The 12,115-nt window shown below is 38.6% G+C and overlaps 1 protein-coding gene across 1 annotated transcript; it reads left to right on the forward strand.

Moving 5' to 3' along the window:
- Positions 1 to 519: 519 nt before the first annotated feature.
- Positions 520 to 6,733, forward strand: LOC137955302 (magnesium-chelatase subunit ChlH, chloroplastic). Its single transcript, XM_068802190.1, has 4 exons — positions 520 to 2,145; positions 2,753 to 2,835; positions 3,640 to 5,442; positions 5,664 to 6,733. The coding sequence occupies exons 1-4, from the start codon at positions 747 to 749 to the stop codon at positions 6,516 to 6,518; spliced, it is 4,140 nt and encodes a 1,379-aa protein (XP_068658291.1). The 5' UTR covers positions 520 to 746; the 3' UTR covers positions 6,519 to 6,733.
- Positions 6,734 to 12,115: the final 5,382 nt, after the last annotated feature.

The following is a 12,115-nucleotide window of genomic DNA, read 5'->3' on the forward strand; positions in this document are numbered from 1 at the left end:
TATATAAATTTATTTCTGCTCTCGATATCCTTTTTCCCTAAACCGAACTTTGGTTGCCTTTGGTTCATTGGTTAATTTAACGAAATATAATTAAATTAGATGCCTTTTACAAAAAAACTTACATTTCATATGGAAGAATTAAAATATTATTTCAATTAGTTCGGTTAATTGGCTTTTTATCTTATATTCCTTCTGCATAATAAATCATAAATACCAGTAAATGAATTCATCTGTGTTGGGATTTTTTTTTTTTTTTTTTTGATAGATTAAACGGTGGACATTTTTTAGGCGTTCTGTCGTATCATCGTCTACCTCAGAAAAATCCCGTCGCTCCAAAAAGTGAACTTTCAGGATCTTTTGTACTTTCATCATCCAAAACACTCCCTCTAGGCTTGATGGGCAATCCCAATGGACCAATCACAAGAGAGTTAACTCCATCCTCTTTACTCAGAATCTGAAAAGCGAGCTCGACTGTAACATGGACGCATAGACGGCTCCGTCCTCGATCAGACATCACCTTCAGGTCCCTCTTCCGGCCACGCGTCTTTAACTCCTCCACCAACTGAAAACAAATGGCTCAAATCGCTGTTTCCCCTCTCTCCACACAAATAACTTCTGATTTTTTTTCTTTTTTATGGCATATACATAGATAAACCAATTACTCGCTACTGATGAGAAAACCAGTAGAAGGATATCCTTCCTCTCTGTAACTCGGAAAGGAAAGGAAGGAGGAAGAAAGAGCAGCAATGGCGTCTATACTATCTTCTCCATTTACTCTAAGCAGTTCTAGAACAGAACCCAGTTTGTATCTTTCCCGTAGAAACTTTTTTCTCCATTCTTTCATTTCTAAGAGGCTGAAGCCGGGAAGAATCGGGCTGAGAGTGCGGTGCGCCGCGATTGGCAACGGCCTTTTCACTCAAACAACTCCCGAAGTTCGGCGAATCCTCCCCCAGAAGGATTCGAATCTCCCACGGGTTAAAATTGTATATGTGGTGCTGGAAGCACAGTACCAGTCTTCCCTCTCTGCTGCCGTGAACGTTCTCAATAAAGAAGCAACCTATGCTTGTTTCGAAGTGGTTGGTTACTTGGTAGAAGAGCTTCGGGACGAGTCTACTTACAAAGCATTTTGCAAAGACTTGGAAGACGCAAATGTCTTTATTGGGTCATTGATCTTTGTAGAGGAGCTTGCATTGAAGGTGAAAGCGGCGGTAGAGAAGGAGAGAGACAGACTTGATGCAGTCCTTGTCTTCCCTTCGATGCCTGAAGTGATGAGACTGAACAAGTTGGGTTCTTTCAGTATGTCACAGCTCGGGCAATCCAAGAGCCCGTTCTTTCAGTTGTTGAAGAAGAAGAAACAATCTGGGGGGTTTGCCGATAGCATGCTAAAGCTCGTGAGAACCTTACCCAAGGTTCTAAAATATTTGCCCAGTGATAAGGCCCAAGATGCTCGGCTCTACATACTCAGCCTTCAATTCTGGCTCGGCGGGTCCCCTGAAAATCTTCAAAATTTTGTGAAGATGATATCGGGTTCGTATGTTCCCGCTCTCAAAGGCACCAAAATAGAATACTCGGATCCCGTCTTGTTCCTTGATAGTGGAGTTTGGCACCCATTGGCTCCTTGTATGTACGACGATGTGAAGGAATACTGGAACTGGTACGACACCCGGCGGGACGTCAATGAGAAGCTCAAGAAAAAGAATGCGCCGGTGATTGGTCTGGTATTACAGAGGAGCCACATTGTGACGGGCGACGAGAGCCACTATGTGGCTGTAATAATGGAGTTGGAGGCCAGAGGAGCGAAGGTGATCCCCATTTTTGCCGGTGGACTAGATTTTTCAGGCCCTGTAGAGCGATACATGGTCGACCCGGTGACCAAGAAGCCGTTCGTGGACTCCGTGGTGTCGCTGACAGGTTTCGCGCTCGTTGGGGGACCGGCGAGGCAGGACCACCCCAGGGCAATCGAGGCACTGATGAAGCTCGATGTGCCTTACATCGTGGCCTTGCCTTTGGTGTTCCAGACAACAGAGGAGTGGTTGAATAGCACTTTGGGCGTACACCCAATTCAGGTGGCATTGCAGGTGGCGCTACCGGAGCTCGATGGAGGAATGGAACCCATCGTTTTCTCTGGTCGCGACGGAAGAACAGGTAACTGATACTACATTTCATTCCCCATGACCTCCGTTTCTCTTTCTTCAAACGAGTCTTTTAGTCGATGATACTTCCCTCAATCTGAACTTCTGCCCAGAATTATCCGCTTTTTCCCCTCGGACTTCCCATCTTTTGGGTTATCAAGCATCGCAATAAATAATTGCTTGATTTGATTAGTCGAAATTCAAAAGTCAGTGGGAGGTTAGAATATCATCAATTACATCTTGGGAGAGATTCCATCTTTTGCTGTAAATTAATCGAATGAATGCTTCTTCTTGTTTTCAACTGTACCCACTTAATATATTTTATTATGGTATTGGGAAACAAAGAAAGCACTTTCTTCTTACAGTAATAGTTAGCCAAAAGAAAAGAAGGATTCAAAGGTATCAATTCTGGGGAACTTGGTACATTCAAAGGATTCAAAGACAGCACAGGCTCACTCTAAAGAGGCTCTCACAGTGTTTCTACCTTGATTTATTTCTTCCTTGCAGTGTTGTTTCTTATTAGTTGTTGCTGTCTTCCTGCTTTTTCTTGATTCTGTTTCCGGCAGATTCTTAATTTAAAATACTAAGTTGGATGTTTGTTTGTGTGTGGCTGAGTGCAGGCAAATCACATGCTCTACACAAGAGAGTGGAGCAGCTCTGCACAAGGGCCATCAGATGGGCCGAACTTAAAAGAAAAACCAAGGTAAAAGTCCTTGGCGTCCCTATCTCGCCTATCTCTTGTTGCCTTCTGTTGCATGTTTCTTCTTAGTTTCTGAACTCTGGTACTGGACATCTTAAAGAGCAAAGTGGTTTTATATATGCGAGATCCTTTCCTTATGTCACTCATCTCTTGTCTGTCCTTTTCTGCTCTGGATTTAGTAAATGAGGAATATAAACGAGACATATGATAAGTATGAAGGTTAAATATAGTGGTCAAGGTCTTCACTGGTCATCCTTCAAGCACGCAAGCAAATGAACAATGGATCATAATAATTTTCTCTGCATATTTGACATTTATGTTTCTCTGGGTGCTCTTCTTATTTAAAAAGAGCAGTTTAATCATCACCGATCCTTGGTAAGGGTTGTTTTGAAACATTTGAGTTATCAAAACTGCTTTTTGTGCAAGTTCTTTTATACTACAGTAAGAATAGGATCTGACGTACGTCCAGCAAGTACAAGTAACAGATATGTTTCACAGCCTCATATCACAATGTAAATTAGTCTTTTATGATGGTGTTAACTGATTCATATGAGCGTGCTTTCTGCTATTTTAGGAGTAGAGCTCTAGTAGAACTTTGATTTGATTCTTCTTACTTTGACTCTGCCAATGCCGTCCTCAATTGAGGTGGCTGACATTTGTCTTGTGATATTCACTGTTGTAATATCTCCTTGCATTAACCTAGTCACTGACTGTCTGTCGCATGATATACTTCGAAGGAATTTTGTTTCTGGAGTTAGTTCTCTACTATAAGATTCTTTCTGACATCAGATTTCTCTATGGACACAGGAGGAGAAGAGGGTGGCGATAACTGTTTTCAGCTTCCCACCTGACAAGGGCAATGTTGGAACTGCAGCTTATCTCAATGTCTTTGCATCCATTTATTCTGTCCTTAAAGACCTCCAGAAAGATGGTTACAATGTTGAAGGCCTTCCAGAAACAGCTGAAGCACTCATCGAAGAGGTAATCCATGACAAGGAGGCCCAGTTTAGCAGCCCAAACCTCAATGTAGCATACAAGATGGGTGTTCGGGAGTACCAAAAACTCACCCCTTATGCCTCAGCACTGGAAGAAAACTGGGGCAAGCCTCCAGGCAACCTTAACTCTGATGGAGAAAACCTCTTGGTCTATGGAAAGCAGTATGGTAATGTATTCATTGGTGTCCAGCCCACATTTGGTTATGAAGGCGATCCAATGCGTCTTCTCTTCTCCAAGTCAGCTAGTCCACACCATGGTTTTGCAGCTTACTACTCTTTTGTTGAAAAGGTCTTCAAAGCTGACGCTGTTCTGCACTTTGGTACTCATGGTTCTTTAGAATTCATGCCTGGAAAGCAAGTTGGGATGAGTGATGCTTGCTTCCCTGATAGCCTTATTGGAAATATACCCAATATCTACTACTATGCAGCAAATAACCCCTCAGAGGCAACAATAGCTAAACGCCGTAGCTATGCAAACACAATTAGCTATTTGACACCACCTGCGGAAAATGCTGGTCTGTACAAAGGGCTTAAACAATTGAGTGAGCTAATTTCTTCTTACCAGTCACTCAAGGATACTGGTCGTGGGCCACAGATTGTGAGCTCCATCATTAGCACAGCAAAGCAATGCAACCTTGACAAGGATGTAGCTCTTCCAGATGAAGGAGAGGAACTTTCTAGCAAAGACCGTGACCTTGTTGTAGGAAAAGTTTATTCCAAGATCATGGAGATTGAATCAAGACTATTGCCGTGTGGACTCCATGTCATTGGTGAGCCACCTTCAGCCATGGAGGCAGTTGCAACATTGGTGAATATTGCTGCTCTTGATCGCCCAGAAGAAGGTATATTCTCTTTGCCGGGGATATTGGCTGAGACAGTAGGAAGGAACATTGAAGATGTGTACAGAGGGAATGACAAGGGTATCCTGGCTGATGTGGAGCTGCTTCGTCAAATAACTGAAGCTTCCCGTGGGGCAGTATCAGCTTTTGTGGCGAAGACCACCAATAAGAAGGGTCAGGTGGTTGACGTGGCGGAGAAGTTGGGCTCCATTCTGGGGTTCGGTTTGGTGGAACCTTGGGTGCAGTACATGTCTGAAACAAAATTCTACAGGGCTGACCGAGATAAGCTCCGTGTCTTGTTTAATTTCTTAGGCGAGTGCTTGAAACTCATTGTGGCCGACAATGAACTGGGGAGCCTTAAACAGGCTTTGAAAGGCAGTTACGTTGAACCAGGCCCTGGAGGTGACCCAATCCGGAATCCAAAGGTGTTACCAACAGGGAAGAACATCCATGCTCTAGACCCACAATCAATTCCTACCACTGCAGCAATGCAGAGTGCCAAAGTGGTCGTTGATAGGTTGCTAGAGCGGCAGAAGGCAGACAATGGCGGGAAGTACCCTGAAACAGTGGCTCTTGTCTTATGGGGTACTGATAATATCAAGACGTATGGTGAGTCACTTGCTCAGGTGCTTTGGATGATTGGGGTGAGGCCTGTGTCGGATACATTTGGTCGTGTTAACCGTGTGGAGCTTGTTAGCCTTGAAGAGCTTGGACGCCCTAGAATCGATGTTGTTGTTAACTGCTCCGGTGTCTTTAGAGACCTTTTCATTAACCAGGTACCATTCACTCAAATATTTTTAAAATTCATTGAAATGGCATAAGCCATAGTGAACTTCATATTTTGAATCTTCCCTGATGCCCTGTTAGTCATTGACTGAGCTGAATCACAAGCTAAATGATCAGCATGACCCATCTTGAAAGTGGGTTTCACCTTCCTGTCAGTGTTTTGCATTATAACATTGATTCTAATTATTAATTTTGATCTAATTGTGAACAGATGAACCTCTTGGACCGAGCAGTGAAGATGGTGGCTGAGTTGGATGAGCCTGAGGAGATGAATTATGTCAGGAAGCATGCGCAGCAACAAGCTGAAACCTTAGGTGTACCAGTGCGTGAAGCCGCATCTCGTATCTTCTCAAATGCCTCTGGATCCTACTCCTCCAACGTCAATCTTGCTGTTGAGAACTCTTCATGGAATGATGAAAAGCAACTCCAAGATATGTACCTAAGCCGCAAGTCTTTTGCATTTGACAGTGATGCCCCAGGGGCTGGCATGATGGAGAAGCGCAAAGTGTTTGAGCTTGCCCTTAGCACGGCTGATGCAACTTTCCAGAACCTTGATTCATCCGAGATCTCCCTCACTGATGTGAGCCACTACTTTGACTCAGATCCCACCAACCTTGTACAGTCGCTTCGCAAAGACGGTAAGAAGCCTAGCTCTTATGTTGCTGATACAACCACAGCCAATGCCCAAGTTAGGACACTATCAGAGACCGTGCGTCTGGATGCTAGAACCAAGTTGCTTAACCCCAAGTGGTATGAAGGAATGATGGCCACTGGGTATGAAGGAGTGCGGGAGATTGAGAAGAGACTGACTAACACAGTGGGTTGGAGTGCAACTTCAGGTCAAGTCGATAACTGGGTCTATGAGGAAGCCAACACAACCTTCGTCAAGGACGAAGAGATGCTCAAGAGGTTGATGAATACTAACCCCAACTCTTTCAGAAAGATGGTGCAGACTTTCCTGGAAGCTAGTGGACGTGGGTATTGGGAAACCTCTGAGGAGAACCTGGATCGGCTGAAGCAATTGTACTCTGAAGTGGAGGATAAGATTGAAGGAATCGAGCGGTAGATGGGCACAGAAAATGTCAAATAAACTTGCAATTTCTCTTTCTCATGAGGCAAAGGACTAAGAATGTGAATTCCATTGCCCAGTTTCGATTGTAATAATGATTTTTTTTTTTTTGCTTATTGGGACCATATAATCCATTTTCCTTGTAGAAATAGAAATGGGTCTGTGAATGTAGTTTCCTGCAATTAGCATAGGCAAGCTGCCATGTTCTCTGATTTTTACTGTTGGAGTAATAGGATCGCAGAGGCTTTTTGGCAATCAGATGGTCCAGTTTTGAGCTCCAAAAGCTCGACAGTCGACAGTCAGACTATTCGTCGTTTAGTCTTCTTGTCTTTTCCACCAATATCAAGTGGCCTGGACGAGACTGAAATGAGGTGCTTCACCTTTGAAGAACAGTTACGGCCACAAAATGGAGCTCCTGAGTAATAATTGGCTTCACATCGATTCCAAACATAGGGTTCAGCTTTCTTCTTCAGACTTTAACAATTTCTTATCCTCTTCGCTAGAGAAGATAGAAGAGACTGTATAAAAGTTTTTTTTTTTTAGCCTCTTTGATTAGAGAAGGTTCAGGAGACTGACAAAAACATACTGATTTTTTTTTATTTTCGTGGCATTTTTATTAAAATTAAATTTTTTTTTTTTTCCAAAAACACTTTAACGAAAAAAAAATAATAACAATTCAGGAAATTTATATAACTTAAAATATTAATATAAAGGAATATTTTTATAGTTATTTTTAAATTCAATTTTATAAATAAATTTCAAAAAGAAATTATAGTGACAATTTCCAAGAAACAAATCCTAAGATAAAAAATAAAAATAAAAAAACCAAATAACTCAACTCATTTATTTTACCCAAACCCAACCTGAGTTATCTATTGTCTAGGTTGTATTTGACCTAATTAATAGGAATTATCTTTAGAATACGAAAGAAATGGATAGTAGAATGTTCACATGTTCAAAAGAAAGATATGCAAGAAGAAATCATAATTTTGATGAAACCTAAAAAAAATAAGGCAATGAATCATAACAGATGGGGGTGAGACATTGATTAGGTTCCCTAAATATTCTAATGAGAAGTGGAAAGTCGTGAAATTTGTGGAGGGTCACAATCATGTCCTATTGACTCCTCGTAAAAGGGACCTTTTGCACTTAAACAGGGAAATTATATAATTGCATAAAAAGTTGTTTCATACATTAAAAAATGCTAATGTTTTTACATCAAAAGTTATTTCTTTCTTCGAGATATTGTCTGAAGGATATGATAAGGTTGGTATACTGAAAGAGATGTTAGAAATTATGAGAGGTACATGAGATAAGAATGAAGAGACTATGATGCTCAAATTTTGTTGGATCATTTCTAGGATCTACAAGAAGAAAATAATTCATTTTTCTATTCATATGAAATGGATAATAAGAAGAATTTAACTCACTTTTTTTAGACAAATGGAGAGGCTAGGAAGGCATATCACCATTTTGGCGAATTACTTTCAATACTACTTATGATTCTAACCAATAGTAATTGATATTTGCACCTTTTACTGGAGTCAATCATCATGGACACTCTACAACATTTGGTTTTAGGTTGTTAATGGATGAGAATGGGGATTCATTTATTTGGTTATTTAAGCAATTTTTCATTGCTATGTCAAACCAACACCCTCATGCCATTGTAACATATCAAGATCCTAGTATAACACTTGCAATCAACATTGTATTTCTAAATACTCTTCGCATGTATTGTTGTGGCATGTACTAAATAAGGTTGATGATAGAGTTGGTCATGTTGCTCGTGATGAAAAATTCTAGTGTGCTTTTTTAGATAGTGAATGGAGCTCTAACACACTAGAATAATTTGAAGCAAAACGGTTTTGTATTAATGAAAAAATTTAATTATACCATAATAATGGGTTGCACAAAATCTTTAGTGACAGGAGTCCTGCATATTGCAAACACATATTCATGGTTGGAATGCATATGACCCAAAGGAGTGAAAGTATGAATTCTTTCTTTGACGCATACTTTAGTAAAGTGAAATCATTAGTTGAATTCACACAACTATGAAACAGCCATAAGGAAACAAATGCAGCAAGTGAAGAAGACTGATCATGACACATCATATACAAAGCCTTGAATACTTACCCCAATTCAATATTGATAAGAAAATAGCAAAGGTATACAAGGTCCATATTTTTTAAGTTTCAAAAAGAACTAAAAAAAAAGTCTAAACTTTGGTTCACAAAGGGAGGAAAATTCAACAATACATTGGGTAAACTTGCTTGGGATAGGTGCATCCTCAAAAGAATAGCCTCACTGAGTTTCATATAATCCACATCAACAATTTGCCTATTATCCTTGTATGAAGTTTGAGTCAAAAGATATCCTTTGTAAGCACACTCTTGTTGTTTTAAGAAATGAGTATGTTGATCAACTTCCCCAAAGATGGATACAAAGTACAACTGTTAATTAGGATCGTTGTGGTTGTGAACTTCGAGGTAATGTAGTGCCCTTAACACCTAAAGAAGCAATGAGTTGGGACTTATTTGGGTTGATCGTTTACATATAACAAATTGTTCTAATGAAGCATATGCATTCACAAAACAGGAAATAGTTGTCCTTCACAGGCAGTTACTTGAGGTCCAATTACCTAAACAAGTGGAAAATGAATTTTGGAAAGAGAAAAGTAAAACTAATCATTCAATCTATCTTCTTGAGATTTTGAAAATACGTAAGAGATTGAAGGGAGGTAAAGATAAGGGAATGAAAGAGGTTTCTCAAATCAAAAGGTTGTGTGGTGGTTGTAATTAAACAACACACATGATAAGCGAAATTGTCCTAAGTTGAAGAAAAGGTTTTTATTTAGTTATATTTATAATATTTTTTTAAGTGAAACATCTATATCAGTAAAGGGGCATCCATTGTAGGAGTGTCAAACTTCAACAACAAATGCAAACAATGGCGAGTTTTGAATTTATTCTTATTTGAATGGTTATATGGGTGTTCTATATTTATATATTTTAGTGTGGTGATACAATCACAAGAGTTGGTATTACTCTAATTATTTTTCAGGTTTATGAGACCACTAAAAAAGATGGTTTATTATTATGAGCTAGATTAGAAGATTGTGAGCTTTTACAAGGAAATGCAGGTTACTCGATCTTTCATATTGAAAGCTCATAATTAGAGTTTGCCAGCATATACTAATACTATAATTATTTTGAAAGTATACATTGACCTTTTAGATTGATATTACTTTGCACAAGTTGGGTCACAAATGTCGAAGAGCATAGGGTTGATTATCAAAAGTTTCGAGGATGAATTTTTTTGTCAAGTTTTAAAGCATATTATTCTTGTCATTTGTATTAGAAAATCCTCTTCATGCTATGAACTGTATCACATAAATATGTTTTTGTAGTTTCAGATGTAGTACTCATGTGGTTTAAATGGATGTAATTTGAACAGAGTAATTTCAAATGTAATTTGAGTATTGTAATATTAATTATTTGTCATTTCAGATGTACTCTTGGACTTGATTCAAACAAATACACAAATTAGAGTTATTCAAATCAATTTAACCTATATTATCCATAATGATTGCACTAGCAAGAAGAATATGATGAAGGGTTTTTGCCAATAACTCTCCCAACCAAAGTATATATGCCATAAAAAACATAGTTGTTCAATCATTTCCATAGTTTCCAGCAAATAACAACAAAATTGACAAGGAGCAAATAATAGTAAAAATGCACTTGTTGTGTCCTTTCTAGATACCAATAGACAAAGAGCTTCAATATCAAGAAGTTCATGACGAAGTTTAAAATGCCAAGGGAAGAGAACCAACCCGAAGAATTTGCAAAAAAAATGAGGGAAAACCACTAAAGATTTCTAGAAAATGAGGAAAAACCACTGAAGATTTGTCAAAAAATGAGGGAAAACCAACCTAAACAGCAAGGGGGCTTGAAACCATATTGCCCTATCAATTGTAGAAGTTCTCTTTGCATTGTCTCATAACCAGATATTGAAGAACATCATCAATTTTCACTTAGTTACAATTCAAAGAAACCCTAATATAGAACCCAGATTGGTGGAAAAAATGGCGATTGTACTGGGAATTGAACTCAAATCCTCTGACTAGGCCAATGCCTTACCCCTTAGGTCATAATTTCATGGAAAATAACAGATCAAGAATTTCATACCTCGGAGAAAAGAAACTTTCTGATGTTTTTGTGCCCATGCAAACTTATAATTCACAAATGGAATGAATAAGATATTGGTTATGATATTCGTTATTAGAAACACACTCTGAAACAACATGGATTTGAAAACAAGCAAAACCTACAAAGGTTTGCAAGAAAACTCACAAGAGACATTGCAGTCATAGAGATGCCATTGGCAGCTCCTATTCCATACGGACCTTGTCCTGTTATGTTATCTAAAAAATGTATGAGTGTCATTGCAACTAATTTTTCACTAACTGAGATTACATATCAAATTCAATAAGGAAAATAAATAAAGAATGAAATAGTTCTTACCAACAACATTGTGTTGCAAGCGAAACAAACCATGTTTTCATTTAAGATATATTTTTACATTATTTTCAAAAAAAAGAAGAAACACTAAGAGAAGGAGAGAATAATTATTGTGGGAGTTTTGCCATAATTCTAACTAATTTATTTGGCTCTGCTCAATAGAGGTTGGACATTGAGGAAAAACTGCCTTTGTCAATCTATGTACACCTTGACATAAAAACATACTGAAAAATTTTAGGATTACCTTAGCACGGAATTATGGAGTGTAAATCTGACCATGAGGACCGTTTAGTGGATTTTTTGGTGTATATTTTCTAGTAAGAACACCTGAAATAAAATGATTAAAAATAGTAAAGGCACCTGTTAAGCAAATAGACAGATAAAACCACATAACTAAAAGCATAGATAGATAAAAGACATCTTCTCTCACAAGCAGCCTTTACGTCTTTTTGCTGCCAATCTATGCAATACCACAATGGTATAGTGATAATTGAAACAAGAAAAGGAAAGCAAGAAGAAGGTTTTGCATGCAAGTAGATTCTATTATGAATAAACTGTTGGAAGATAAGCTCAAGCCCACACGACCAAGGAAGGCCCACAAGATGGGCCCAAGCCCATAACCACAATGATTACCATGAGTTGGCATCCTTATCACATCAGTTGGAAGATCAAGAACTCACAAAAGTATCTTATCTTATGGTCATGTCAAAGAAGAGTTTTAGTTTGAGTTATGTTTGTCTTTTATCTACATTGAGTTATTTAATTATGTTAGAACTTATCTTTAAGTGTTAGAGTTTGGGTGTAATTGGGGCAAGGGTAGTTTTATTGGACTCTACTACCTTCCTCTATTATGAATAGAGGTTCATGTATTTTGATTACAACAAGTTATTGATGTCAATGAAGTATTTCACTTTTCCATAAATTCAACATGGTATCAGAGCAGGTTCTGTGAGTTGACTTGGTCAACTCACAGAGGTAATGTGATCCTTTTCTCTAAATCCTAAACCCTAAGTCTAGGTTTGTAGTTATTTTTTTCAGTCCCTATACCTGTAGTTTTCTTTGTGTTTT

The sequence above is a fragment of the Aristolochia californica genome, unplaced genomic scaffold (assembly GCF_029961685.1).
Source record: "Aristolochia californica isolate CCGP_79_NKW_82.1479 unplaced genomic scaffold, dmAriCali1.0.hap1 SCAF_2, whole genome shotgun sequence".
Lineage (NCBI taxonomy): Eukaryota > Viridiplantae > Streptophyta > Magnoliopsida > Piperales > Aristolochiaceae > Aristolochia > Aristolochia californica.